This window comes from Antechinus flavipes, chromosome 2, assembly GCF_016432865.1.
Source record: "Antechinus flavipes isolate AdamAnt ecotype Samford, QLD, Australia chromosome 2, AdamAnt_v2, whole genome shotgun sequence".
In the NCBI taxonomy this organism is placed as follows: domain Eukaryota; kingdom Metazoa; phylum Chordata; class Mammalia; order Dasyuromorphia; family Dasyuridae; genus Antechinus; species Antechinus flavipes.
The window spans coordinates 51,886,606-51,901,189 of NC_067399.1; the positions used below are offsets into that span (position 1 = coordinate 51,886,606).

Below are 14,584 nucleotides of genomic sequence, written 5' to 3' on the forward strand. Positions count from 1 at the left end.
CTCTCTCTCTCTCTCTCTCTCTCTCTCTCTCTCTCTCTCTCTCTCTCTCTTGTCTTTCTCTCCCTCTCTATTCTTCTCTTTCCTTCTCCCTCCCTTCCTGACTTGGCACAGTGGGAACTGGAGACTCCTTCCCATGTCCTCCAAGTTTGAAAACACAACATAGCAAAAGGAAAAGAAAATCGGGCCGATGGGAGATCTGAAGTCTAGTTTGGTTTGGTTTGGTTTTTAATACAAAAAGTATTGGATAAGAAAGCCAGGGAGACCAAGAAGCCGACCCCAAGCCATCCCCCTACACCTCATAAGGGGCCGTTTCATTGTTCCAAAGAACAGGAAAATGATTCACAGCTGGAAGGGAAGGGGCCTTGGAGGCCAGCTAGGTCAATGCTACCATTTTGCAGATGAGGAAACTGAGGCTCAGAGAGACGTGCCCTGCCCAAAGTAGAATAGGTAGCAATGTCAGAGACTGCATTTTAACCTATTGTTCAAACAGCAGTGACTCTAATACTTCTTTCATTCGCTCAAAAAAAAAATCTATTAAAGGCTCTCTGTGTACAGAGCAATGTAGCAGGTGCTGGAGGAAAGAGCCTGAGTTCAGATCTTACGTACTAGCTTAGATGTACTTGTCATTTCACCCTGTTTGCCTCAGTTTCCTCATCTGTAAAATGAGTCAGAGAAGGAAATGGGAAAACCCTCCAGTATCTCTGCCAGGAAAACCCCAAATAAGGCCATGAAGAAGGGGACAGCAAAACACTCTCGCAGATGGATGGAGGGATAGCTGGAGAGGGCATTTGCTAAGTGCTTCCTACTCGCCAAGCGTAATGCTAAGCACAGGAAATAAAGTGCAAGCCCCAAATCCCCTGTGCTCAAGGAGTTTACACTCTAACAGGGGACCAGGGAAGCTGGAAGGGGAAGGAGATAAAGGGCAGGAGGAGAGGGAGGCTATGACTCAGTATGCCGGGGAGAGCAAGATTGAGGCTAAGATTTTGGCAAGATAAGGTAAAATCCAGCCAATGGGAGTCCAGGGTGGTTCCTAAATTCCTAATCTGCCTAAACACTCGCATGGTGGTTAGCACAGGGCCTGGCAGGCAGCGAGGCTTAATAAATGCTTGTTGAATGACTGAACGACAGGAACTTTAACCCCCCCACCGAGTGGAGGCTGTAGACATGGGGAACAGCGCGGGTGGGAGCCAGCAGGCAGCTCTCTCGGGGAGGGCAGAGCAGGAAGGGGGAGGCCGTCCTCCTCCTCTTCTGCAGGAGGACACCGGGAACAGGGGCTGCTCCACTCTTGGGAACCCAGGGCCTGGCAGTGCCCACAGTGGGCCCCGACAAATGCTTGTGGACTCACCCTGAAGGTGAAGAAATGCCCATCGCCCTCCCTCAGTTTCCTGAGATGGACGGAGCTGAGAGGTCCACATCCCTAGGTGGGCCCTCGCTGGGTGGGGCCTTCAGCACCTGCCTGGTGGGAGCTGCAGAGATAAGCCGAGGGGGGCCCAGCTCTGGGACGGGGAAGTCTCCTGCGTCCGGGGGGACAGAGGGATCACGAGGCTTCTCTGTACACGGCCCTTCCCTGGGCACTCACACCAGCCCTGGGGGACGGCTAGGGCAGCTTCGCGGGGAATCCAGCGGAGAGATGAGGAAGTGACCGTCGCAGATCCTGACACCACTTTGCCCATGAATCACTAGGGTCTCGGCCGTCCTAATCTAGCCCTTATCCAGTACCACCCCTCCCTTCTCAGCCCAGGCCCAAGGCCATTGTTTAATGTCAACAAGGGCCCAAACTCGGCCCCAAAGCCTCAGCCCCAAAAGTCCTGGGGGAGTATTTGTGACTGAGCCAATCAGTCAATAAGCAAAGTACCTACTCTGTTCCAACTCTGTACCAGCTCAAGCATGAAAGGATCATGGGGGTGGGGAGGTGGGCAGACAAAGGCTTCCCATGGAGCTTTAAAGGTTTAAATACAAAATAAGTTGAAAGTTACCAACCAGGGGGGCTGTGAACTTGGATGGGAAGACAATTCCCTCTTTATTTTCACCAACATTACTACAATTTACCCTTTCCTTCAACTGTGAATGTAGGCCACTGAGAAGGACGACCTGGAATATGGACAGCCATTCTTGTCACCCTGAGAGAAGGGAAGCTCTCTGAGGGCAGGGGGAGCGACTTCCTATCCCCTGTAACTGGGGCGATGTGAAGGGGGGGAACGTCTCTGCTCCGGACTCCCCCACGTCCCAGAATGCACCTATCTCGACACTACACTCAGATCCGTGTTCTGGGACTTGGCTGCTGCACCTCCCCGGCACCCCCACCCAACTCCACCCCCTCTTCCAGCTCCCCACCCAGCGCAGTTGTAGGGGGCAGATAGCACTCCCTGGTTGTTCTGCTTGGGATCTGTCTGCTTTGGGGGCCTCTCTGAGATCCCCAAAATCAATTATTTCAATCAATCGTCAGGGCAATCTCTGCAAAGGACCTCTTTATGATAGACCCCCAGATGGAATGGCCACGGCTGTGAAGCTAATGAAGGGCACCCATGGAGTTAAAGCCAATCCAGACCAACAAATATTTGTTAATCACTCATTACTCACTGGGGGCAGTGAGACAAGACCCTGACAACCCTCTCTCCAACCTGCTTCTGTTTTACTGGAGAGGAACAGCACATGTTCACACGTGGGCAAGAACACTCGTGAGTAGGAGGCTCGACAAAGACCTGAGGTTTGGTGGTCCAGCAGCTGACCCCTGAATGAAGGATCTAAGGCAGGGGTCCTCAAACTACACCCGCGGGCCAGATGCAGCAGCTGAGGACGTCTATCCCCCTCACCCAGGACTATGAAGTTTCTTTATTTAAAGGCCCACAAAACCAAGGTTTTATTTTTACTATAGTCCGGCCCTCCCACAGTCTGAGGGACAGTGAACCGGCCCCCTATTTAAAAAGTTTGAGGATCCCTGGGATTTAGGAGGGGAGGAGGGCAGGGGAACCACTCTGTGGCAATGAACAGAGATGGGAAATAGAAGCTTAGGCTGGTGCCTGAGGCCCATCCTCATTTATATACCAACTCTAAGGCTGACTGAGCATTTTTCAATGCTTTATAAAAAGCCCTAGTGCTCTCAAAACCACATCTAAGAGCCAGGAGGAAGCCGGATTGCGCCTATGGATCTCTGGGAGTTTCCAAAGGTGGGATTGTGGGACTCAGACTTGGGGAGACCTTGGGAGTGGGAGGGAGCTAGGGAATCATCTTCGGTCACTGAATTTATTCCCACAGGATACAAGCTCCTCTAGTCTAGGAGTTCTAAACCTCAGTCTTTAAACTATTAAAAATAATAATAAATTGATGAGTGTGTTTCAATGTAATATGCTTCCTTTGTGGAGATTTTACTTATTTTATGCTTTCAAAAACAAATCTGAGAATGGTTCCCAGGCTTTACCGCCTGCCCACGGGGTTTAGGATATAAGAAAAGTTAAGAACCTCGGCTCTGATTTTACAGATAGGGGTAATGAGAGCCAGAGAGATGAAGGTACGGCCCAATATTAATGGACAGGAAGTAGAAGAGCTGCCATTTGAACCCAGTGCCCGAACTTCCAGGGCCGTTGCTGGTCTATCACAAGGAAGCCGCTGGCTTTGACCAAGAAGGAGCCGCTCTGTCCCCGGGACACCAACCCGGGCGAGGCGAGTGATGGGGACCCAGGGGACTTGTGGCAGAAAGGACAAGGAGAGCCTACGTGCCCAGACCGAGCAACTGGGCTAGGAGGTTGGGCGATACCAATCAACCAGGCAACAGCTGCCTCCACGAAGAGTCGTGTCGATGGCAGATAGGCACGGCCTGGAGTATTATTCACGGGCCCGTCAAACTCAGGGAACGTCTGGTTGGCATAGAAACAGGAGATAAGTGGTACAATTAATGGCATCGCATTCCGGTTCCTCCTTTCTTCCCCAACTGACCCATTTAAATCCCCAGCAATGCTCCGGTGCCGCCCCTTGGCTCTGGCAGAGTGACCTCTGCGGAGGAGCCGAGGTTGCCAAGCAGAGAGGCAGAGACGGCAGCAGCTGAGCGGCCCTTGGCGAGGCCCGTGGAGATGCCCGGGGTCGGTGCCAGCAGGCCGAGAGCCCGAGAGTCCCAAACCCCCAAATCGGCCGCCATCCCGCCTTCAGGAGGAAGGATGTCTCCTGAGCATCCGCGGCCGGGCAGAGGCTCCCTGAGCCCCCATGGACTCTCTCAAGGTGAGCCCAAGTTCAACCAGCACGCAGGTATTTAGGGAGGAAACGGCGCCCGATGGAAGGAGCCCTGGCGCAGGATCTCAGTTCAGATCCTGCCTCCGCCATTAACTTCCCACATGTCCGTGGCCTGTCTCCTGATCTGTGAGATGAGCAGCTTAGTCTCTGTGTTCTGAGATCTCCTCGAAGCTCTGGAGCAGTAACCCTATGAAATATGTGTGAAAGGGGTGGCGGTCATTTTCCCAAGTCACCGGGAAAGAACTATTACTGGCTGCCTAAAGACTTACATAACCCTTTCCTACCTCAGGAAGGCCTTCCCTTGCCCAGGCGGTCCTCTACTCCCCAACGTGACTCCTTCAGTCTCAGAATAAAAACCCGTGGACAAAAAGTAAAGCAATACAGTCAGAAAAATGGGTCTTCTACCAAAAAAAAGGTCCCAATCCCTGCAGCTTTATGTCCTCTCTCCCAAGTACACAAAACAGGGCTCAAAGGAGAAACTCCTGGCTCCGAAAACCCTCAAGAGAGGTCTCGTCCAGTGCCCTGCCCTGCAGATTGCTCCCACATCCCTGAAAGTCAAGGGGAGCTCACTCCCTTACAAGAAGCTCCTTCCGAAGCTGGAGCACCGGGACCGGTCAGAAAGGGCCTCCTTCCTCAGACTGACTAAGCCGGAATCTGTCTCCATCGGCCCCGGTCTTGCCCTCTGGAACTCTACAGCAGAGTCCTGGGCTGCCTCTGCACATGTTTGGAGATGGCTATCATTCCCGTGCCCCTGTGCTCTCTATCACTGCAGTCTGGCTGATGGGCAGCTTAAGGGCCGGAGCACAGGTTAATCTCACCAAAGCCACCGGCTGGCTCCCCATCCTGAACCCGGCGGTTAGTCTCTCTCTCACACACACACACACACACACACACACACACACACACACTATTTCTCTCTGTATCTCCCTCCCTCCATCTCTCACTCTGTCTGTCTCCGTCTCTCTCTCCTCCTCCTCCCTTTTTCCCTCCCTCTGTCTGTCTATCTTTCTGTCTGACTCTCCTCCCTCCCTCTCTCTGTCTGTCTCTCCTCCTTCTCCTCCTCTTCCCTCCCTCTGTCTGTCTGTCTCTGTCTCTCTCTCCCTCATAAAAACTGGCCAGAGAGGTGGGGAAAAGGAAGCCCCAGGCCACAAGACTGCCCATGCTCAATCTCCTGGGCACAGAAAGCAATTCCAAGGGAGCGAGTGGCCGGACTCCTCTTTTCATGGAGGATCCCTTTGTTCATTTTAATTACTCCTCAACCAGACAGTGGGAGAGGCAGCCAGTCTCTGGGTTAATGGCACTTGACTTTCACTTCTCTCTTCACTGACTTGGCTGTGAGCTGGGCGGTTTGGGGAGTCACCCATGGGCTCCGACGCCTGCTGGGGGGAAGGAGATGGCTTTGAAGCTGCTTCTGCGAGCTCTCTGATTGGAATTATTACTCACACAATCAAATTTTGAAAATGTGTGTGTGTATGTGTGAAGGGGATGGGGGCAGGGAGAGAATGCCCTTTTCCAAACCATCTAATAAGTAGCTGGCCCCAAGTAGTCATCAGAGTGAAATTATTCTGGGAAGAGCATGAATTGTGGGTCAGGAACTCACACTGGACCTAGCTAGTACACAGTAGGCATTTGATAAACACTGAATGAATGAATAAAAACTGAGTTCTGGCCTGTTTCTGCCACTATGTGACATTGGCCAAGTCCCCTCCCTTTTAGGCTTTGTTTTCCCGTCTGTAAAAGGATGAGGTTGAGCTAGAAAGTCACTGAGGATGAGCCTAACTCTCCAAGTCTGTACCTCAGGGGCAGATGACTACAAAGGTACCTCCTCCTAGCTCTAAAGGGCTAGGATTCCCATTTCTTCCTTTTTTTTTTTTTTTTTTTGATGGGGCTGGCAAGCTCACTTATAATGAATGAAGAGTAAAAATCAGGGGGAAAATCAGCTTATAAAATTCAAGGGGATGAGAAGGGTGCTCTCTCTCTGGAAATCAGAAAGCATCCTCTCCCCCTCCCCTCCTCCCCCCCCCCATTAATTCATTTGACAAAGAGTCTACTATTTACTGAAAATAAAATAGATTTTTTTAAAAAGTTCAATATGTGCCAAGAACAGGGAAGGGAATACCAGGAAAACAAAGAAGGTTTCCAGGAGCCATATATTATGGAGAAGAGGGGGAAACATGTACCCAGAAAAAGAAATACAAAATATATACAGGCAGATACAAAATAATTTCTGAAGACACTGGGATAGTTTTAGTAGCAGAGTGGGTAGAGCACCAGCCTTGGAGTTTCAATCTGGCCAGACAGTGGATGTGTGACTCTGGGCAAGTCACTTAACCCCAAATGGAAAGGGAGAGAGGGAGAGAGGGGAGAAAGGGAGAGAGAGGGGGAAGAAAAAGAGAAAGAGAGAGAGAGAGAGAGAGAGAGAGAGAGAGAGAGAGAGAGAGAGAGAGAATGAACACACATTAACATCAGAACAGGCCTTTTCCAAAAGGTTGTACTAAAAATTAAATTTTAAAGGAAGTAAGGGAATATAAGAAAAGGGGATCAGCCTGGGCAAAAGTGAAAGACTGAATCTATTTTGTAAAGATGCACAAGTCAGCCAATCTGATTGAAAAAGAGTTCTTGGAGAACAGAATATATAATAACCCGGAAAAGTAAGTTAGAACCAGACTGAAAGGATTCAAAGGATGATGAGTTTCTATTTTATCCTTGAGGTAAGAAGGAGCCACAGCAGATTCCTGAGCAAGGAAATGACAGTGTCAGCAATGTGCTTTGGGGGAGATCACTTTAACAGGAGAGTAGAAAGACAAGAATTAGGCAGGTCATTTAGAACCAATTGCTCCAGAAATAGATAAGGCAAGAGAAGATGAGGGCCGGAGCCAGATGATGTCTGTTTGAGAAGAAAGGGATGAATTTGAAAGGTGTGAAGAGGATAAAATTGACAAGACTTGATACCTTTTCATTTTTTATTTATTGTTTTTTGGCTGAGGGCGAGGATAGACTTGAGAAAACTCCGAGGGCCCAGAAAAAAATATTCAGTTTTGTTTTTCAGAAGAAACATTCACTCTGAGCACAGCAGGGACCCCTCTAGAGAAAGTTTCTCCAATTCATTCATGGAACATGAATGAGACCCCCAAAAAGATTGCTGCCAGATGTCATGAGAGACTGGGATTTGACTGTTGTAGAGCAGTGATCTTCACGATCTCGTTTGGGAATTTTCTTAGTAAAGATGGTGGAAATATTTGTCATTTCTTTCTCTGACTCATTTAACATTTGAGGAAACTGAGGTAGATTTACCCGGGGTCACACAATTAATAAGTGCCTGAGACCAGATTTGAATTCAGATTTTCCCAATTTCAGTGCCAATACATTATCCACTGAGCCTCCCAGCTGCACCTGGATTTGACCATACCAAAATTGGAAACCTTTGATTTCTACTGCAGTTTCTGGAAAATTCTGGTATCTTCCAAGGTTACCTAACCTTCTCTCTCCCCCAACACAATAAATACCAGACTCTCTGGCATGAGAATAGAGGCTTCTTGATGAACAAACAGAATAATAATATAAAAACAACCACACACACATCTATCAGCTCACCTGAATCCCACAGTGGCCCAATGAGGTAAGTGCTACAGAAGTTTTTATCACTCGTTTATAAATGAGTCAGATCTTCCTAAAGCTCTTTATCTGCTATGTGAGAGAGAATAAAGCTTTTGGGCCATAGAATATCAATGCTGGGAGAAGACAGCATTTGTGGAACCTCCATCACTTTAGAAGAAACAGGAGTCTAGAGATGTCGATTAAGTTTCTGAAATACACAGAACAAATTAGTGGCTGGGTTGGGCCTGGAACCTAAGTTCCTAGTCTCTAGTCGGTCTATAAACAAAGTGGAGTAAAATATTGAAAAGAAGTACTAGGTAAAGGGCTGGTCTTAAAGACAAGAAGAAATGGACTCCAGACCCACTGGTCACAAAGACTGGCTTGAGTGACACAGAGTAATAAGTTCCTTACCCTACCTTCTTCATGGGGGAAGAGGGTCATGGGCAGAGGGAGTTGCTACATGGGTTGTTGAAACGTAAAGGATGGGGAAGGGAGGGAACCCCACCATTATGGTCACTGGTGGGATCTCCCAAAAAGGCCTAATGTCTGGGAATCCTACCTATCTAGTCTTTTCAGGAAACTTACAGAGGCCTAAGGATCCATCATTTTGGATAGTTGATCTGATGGGACTAGACTAATGAAAAGAGCTCACAGCTCTTCTGAAGCACTTCCCCCAAACAACCCCATGAAGTAGATAGCACAAGTTCAACAATTCCCATAATTCCAATCCCTTATCCGAACCAAGAGAGTTTTAAAGTCTTCCAGTCTGACAGAAGCAAGAGTTCTTGAAAGCTAGAACATATAATAACCTGGGACGGTAAATTAGACCCAGACTTTGAAAGGATTCAGAAGCCAATGAGTTTCTATTTTATCCTTGAGGAAGGAGCCACAGCAGATTCCTGAGCAAGGAAGTGATAGTGTCAGTACTGTGTTTTGGGGAGATCGCTTTATCGGGAGAGTGGAAAAGCAAGAATTGGGGAGGTCAATGAGGACCGATTGCCCCAGCAATGCTGAAGCAAGAGAAGATGAGGGCCTGAGCCAGAGCGACTGGTCTCGGCCACCCTGTTAGTTGGACCGATGAGCCTGGAAGCCAAGTCTCTATTCAGCTGCTGCTCCTTTGACATCCTTATGGCTACAATCTGAATGTCTGGCTGCCCACAGGGAGCTTAGAGCCTTTAGGTTTTTGTAGGCTGGAAATGGGAGAGAGGGAGGAGAGCTACTAAACAAAGAATTCCAGCAAACAGAACCTGTAAAGAGGGGCTTGTTCCCAGTTCCCAAACCAGTAGAATGTCAAGAAATTAAAACTCCTTGGGGGAAGGGAAAGGGAGAGAGAAGCCAGTTGTCTTTTTGCAGCGACAGAACTTTAGTAATAAGCAACACCCAGGCAATCTGGGCATAGATAATTTTCAAAAGAATCCAGCACAATACAATCTCCTCCCCTCACCCCCTGCGAAACCCCCAGCAACCCCACACAATCCTAAGAACAACAGAAAACTGCCTCCCTCTCGCCGAGGACTGGGGAACCACGGATCACCCTATCTCACACCATCTCATAGGAATGAGAGGAGATCTGTTTTAAAAGAGGCTGTTATTTTCACCAAACATTTCCTTCACTCAGCAAATAATCATGAAAAGTCAGCTTTCTTCCATTTTAATGGGTTTGTACCACCTGGACCTAATTAAAAAGAAAGCGGCAGAGAACCAGTTTCTTTTCAATGACATGGATTTTGCCAAGTTTGGGTGAAAAAAAATAAAATAAAATACCCCGCTCTGGCAGCCTGGCCTACTTTCTGGCCAGCCCCTTTTCCTTTTCCCCTTCCCACAACCCTCCCCCACCCCCTTTACCCAGAATCAGATAATTAAAAGGCCTGCATTAATCACATTTGCAATGGAACAAATTGTTGGAGCCCCCTTACCCCACCCCCCTCGACTTTGCTTTTCACTGTTTGTTATTATAGGCGAATCCTGCTCCAGTCTGGTGGGTAGAGATAAGCACCTCTTATCTGGCTTGGCAATCTTTATCAGCCTGGAGATCAGGCCCCAGCGCTTATCAGGAATTCACATCTACTGTAGCTGAAAGTAGAACCGAAAGGAAAAACAGGCAGGCAGAAACGTCCTCGAACTACGGGAGACTCTTCAGTTCTATGGGGTTTTTTTTCCCCCTCAATGAAGAGAAGTTGGGGAGGGGGGGAAGGTGTTCCAGGCACCCAGAGTTCCCATCAGTCGGGGATCTGTTTCCCCCCATGTCGAAAGTCCCAACTCTTTCTAAACTGCCAGCTCACAGCTGCTGGCTTGGAGCTTTCTCACTTTGTGTGGGGGCCCCAGCTCCCATGTTTGAAGTTAATAAACAGAATAGGCTATCGAGGCTGTGATCGGTTCCCTCGCTTATCTGCCGGGCACATCTATCTCAGAGCAGAACAAAAGAGAGAAAGAAAGAGGCAGCTGCATCTGGGGTGAGGGGGAGTGGGGTGGGGGGGTTCCTAAGGCTTTGATGGGGAGGGGGCATGAGGAAGAGAGGCCAGAGGGAGGGACAGTAGTAGCCTTTACCACCAAGGAAATCAGCCTCATTTCCTTATCAGTTTCCTCCAATCTAAGGAGAAGCAAAGGACCAAATCCACCAAGAGGGTGGGAGCTACGGGAGGTGGGGGAGAAGGGGGGAAGAGAGATCTAGCCAAGAGATTGCCTTTGAAATACAGGAAGGGCCAGAAATTGTTAGCCATTCCATCACCACCCAGTCACAATCGCCTTATCCATCTTAACTCAGTCCACAATCGAACTTGAAGTCAGAACCAAGCTAAATAAACAAACACACAAAGGCCAGGAGTGCAGATAAAGGGTGGGGGGGGTGGGGGGAGAGCCCCCCCCCACCCACCCTTTTGTCCTCTCCCTTACATTCCGTGCCAGGCTGCAATGTGACAACCGAGGATCCTAAGACAGGAGAAGGACAAGGGCACCTGGCTCCTCATCCCAAATGGGTCTAGCCTGGCCTGGGGCTGGTCAGAAGAAAAAAAAGGAATCCGAATTTTCCATATGGAATACAGTCCACCATCTCTCTGTCACAGTCCCTGTCTCTGTCTCTTGGTCTTATCGGCTCCGGCAATCACCTTCTAACCCAAGATCTCCCTTTTGAGTCTATCTGCAATTCTCATCAACTTGAAAAAAAAAAAAAAAAAGAGGAGGAGGAGGAGGGCAAGAACAGAGGCGCATAGAGAAGAAGAAAAAAACCCATGAGAGCAGATATGCATCTGGGGGAGGTTTTAATACTCCGGGTGACATGATATAAGTGTACTTGCTGTAAACAGGTCGGGTTTGCACATTATAAGAGTAGGATTACCAGAACCCGGATCCCAGCGTCCTCCCTTCTCCTGGAGAAGACGGTGGCAAAAGGGTAGGGACGGAGGGGGGGGCTCCGGAGGTAAATAGCCGCCTCTGCACTCCTCGCCGCTTCTAGCCAAAGACAGAACGGAAGAGCCCAGGCCGGTTTGGGGCTCATCAGTTTGGGCGATCTGCATCTCCGGCGATCAATCGGGCTCCCCCCCCCCCTTATCTCCTCCTCGCCATCTCTGCAGAAAGCGGAGGGGCGCGGATGGAGCCGAGCTCCCCGGCTGCTCCGCTTCCCCACTAACATGCAGCAGGCTGCCCGGGCCGGCCGGCATCGCAATCCATCTTGGGATCACCTTTTACTCCTTATTAAGCATTAAAGCGGCAGACATCTCCCAGGGGTGAAGGGGAGAGGCAGGGAAACAAATGCTTAACAGCGGTTCCCGCACAGACCTCCCGACACTTCCCCACCCAGCCCAGGAGTGCTCGGCGTTCAGCACTCTTATTAACCTCAGCGACCACGCTAATAAGTTATTGTGAGGGTGGGTGCCGGGGGAGTGGGAAGCCAGGGCGATTGTGAGGATGCCGGCTTCCTGTCACACACTCCTGCACACCCAGTGAGCGTGCACTAGCCTCAAATAGACTTTATCAGCAAATGATCAGCATTGTTGCCTAGGCAGGGAGCAGCATCTCGGTTGGGTACAAAGCCACCGACCGACCAGCTGCAGCATCAGAACTAACTTCAGCTCAATCCGGCTGGAATGGCCTGTCTGAAGGCACCCCGAAAGCTGGCTCTGACGGCAGCCCGCGTTTCAGTCGTCCACTTTACTTAATTCCTGAACGGAGGGGAGCAGAACTCCCAATCCCGGGTCTTAAAAGAAGAAGAAGAAGAATACTGGGGAAGGGGGCGGGATGTTAGAGTATTCCCATCACTCCCCTCTAGATTGGATCAAGATTTCCCAGCTGAGCCATCACCCAGTCAGGCTGGCAGGTAGATGCCACTCAAGATGGCAATTATTTCTCCAGGCTGATAAAAGCAACATTTGTTCTACGGAGGCGTGTTCAAACTATCCCTCCATCTAAGCGTTATCCACAAGTTAGATCTACTAGAAGGGGTGGGGATAGGAGGGAGGACCGCGGGGGGGTGGGGTGGGGGGAGAGGAGGGGTTAGAAACAGAAGCAGGTAACCCCTGGAAAAGTTCCAGCAGTTTCATAGAATCCCCCGCCTCCCCACCCTGAATATACAACAGTAATCTCTTTCATCTCAGCTAGACCTGAAATCAGATTCTCCCGGCTTGATCAGCTCGGTTCCCTAGGAGAATGACAACCCAGGGCAATGCTATCAGCGAGAGAGGGCTTGGGGTGGGGGGTGGGGGCAGTAGATGATGGGGGGAGGAGTTGAAACACATATAAAGCAATGCCTGGTGGTCTCGGTCTGGATTTTATCAAGATACTTTATCAGGGTTTCACCCATCCCTCCTTCTAGCTTTCAAAAGCCAACAAGTATGGCAGGCTGAGGAGGGCAGCCTAGTGAAGACCCAGCAGCTGAAGCTGAGGTTACAAGATTTCCAGAAGAAAAATTAAAAGTAGCCAAATATCTTACAAAACCCCCAGACAGACATCTCCACTGACTGCATAGCCTTTTTTTTTTTTTAAGCTCCTAGATAATCATGATCTCTCAAATTCTCTCTCTCTCTCTCTCTCTCTCTCTCTCTCTCTCTCTCTCTCTCTCTCTCTCTCTCTCTCTCTCTCTCTCTCTCTCTCTCTCTTTCTTAATACAAAGACTGTGAGAGTCAAACTGGGCAGATAAGATCACAATTTCAGCCCGTCCCGACAGAGTGATCTTATCAGGATGGGACTTGCAGAATGGAATATTTTAAACTTTATCTCCACCCAGATCAGAGGCTGCCTTATCTGGCTGAAACATCTCTGTGAAAGCAAGGGGAGGAGGGAGGGAAAGGGAGAGACCAGTAAACCCACTTAGCACGGCTCAAACTTCCCCTAGTCACAAGTAAAATGAAAAAATAATCATCGTCCTCCCACCCCCAATCCCCCACTCCGCCAGCCGCCTCCTCGGACCATACAGTACAAGCGGCAGCTCACGTATATACATTTCAGATCTGCCCTATGGAGATTAGATTACATGTCACAGCAAACAGCAACACTGCAGGAGGCGGCAACACAGACTGACTACCGAAGGGGTGGCTGTGGGGAGTGGGAGCCGGGAGTAGCTGGGGAAGAGGCTGGGTGAAGGGTGAAGGACGCTCCGAAGGAACGCCAAAATGGCACGGAGGGGGAGGCAAGAGAGGGGAGGACCTGGGCTAGGGGGAGGAGGGGGGCGAAGCAACAATACAGACTTTATCTGGGCAGCTGTCTGCCAGGAGACACTGAGATCCCACCGGAGACAGAGCCGCCTCTAGTTCGGTCGGCTTCCCCTCCCTCCCGTCGGGTCCGCAGACGTAGCGGTGCTACCTTGGGGGCGGGAGGGGGGGGAGAAAGAGGCGAACGGTCCCATTTAACAGGGAGATTGGGGGGACTGTTGGGGGTGGGGCGCTCCGAGCCGGCGGAGGCGGTGGTGGCGGCGGCGGCGGCGGCGGACGTTCAAGTTCCAGACCGTGAAGCGAGAGGGGAAAGAGTCCGCAGCCGGCGCAGGGGAGAAGCGGGTCGAGGTCGGCAGGCTGGGGAAGGAGAGGGTACCCCAAGGCTAGCCGCCGCCCCTCCCTCTCGCTCCCTCCCGGCTCCTCCTTCTCCTCCTCCTCCCGCGGTGGCGGCCACCTCTGCCTAAAGTTTGCCACTTACGTTTGATCTGCCGGGGGTTGCTCTGTTTTCTCCTGGACATCTCTCCAGCGATCGGCTCCCTTCCTCCCTCTAACTGCTCGGCCGGCCGCAGGTCGGGGACGGGCTCCGGAGACGCAGGCGGCGGCCGCAGCCTCTCATGCCCGCCGCGCACTCCCTGCGCCCGGGGAGCTCCCTCGCCGCCGGCCTCGGCTCGCGGCGGCCCCCGCGGCGCCCCCGCCCCCCTCCCCCCGCCCCCCAATCTCGGCCCGGTGGCTGCGGAGCCGCAGAGCGCCGCGGGAGGCGGGAGGCGAGGGGGGGATGCCCCCCCCTGCCTGGCTCGGCGGAGCAGGGCGAGCTGTGGCTGCGGCCGGCCGGCCGGGCAAGCCAGGCGGGCTAGCAGGCGGCGGCGGCTCGGGCTGGCGTGCTCTGAGCTCGCGGCGGGCAGAGAGAGCCCGGGCTCCAGCCGCTCGCCGCCCGCTCCGCTTCGATTTTCTCAATGGAACCAGCGATGTATCCACCGGGCTGAGCGTTCTACAGCACGGGGAGCGCAGGGGAGGGGGCGGGAAGACAGCCCAGGAGAGGGGAGGGGCGGGCCGGGGCGGGGCCCGGCGGGGACGGGCTTCGGACTAGCGTCACTCCCGCTCCGGCCAGGCCTGGCTCCGCC

The 14,584-nt window shown here is 51.4% G+C and overlaps 1 protein-coding gene across 1 annotated transcript in view; it reads right to left on the bottom strand.

Annotated features, from left to right (window-relative positions):
• Positions 1-14,584, bottom strand: part of ZFPM1 (zinc finger protein, FOG family member 1) — a 183,981-nt gene that overhangs the window by 169,256 nt on the left and 141 nt on the right. The window contains exon 2 of the mRNA XM_051973537.1: positions 13,942-14,412. Coding sequence (XP_051829497.1) covers positions 13,942-14,412 — 471 coding nt within the window. The remainder of the gene's footprint in view (positions 1-13,941; positions 14,413-14,584) is intronic.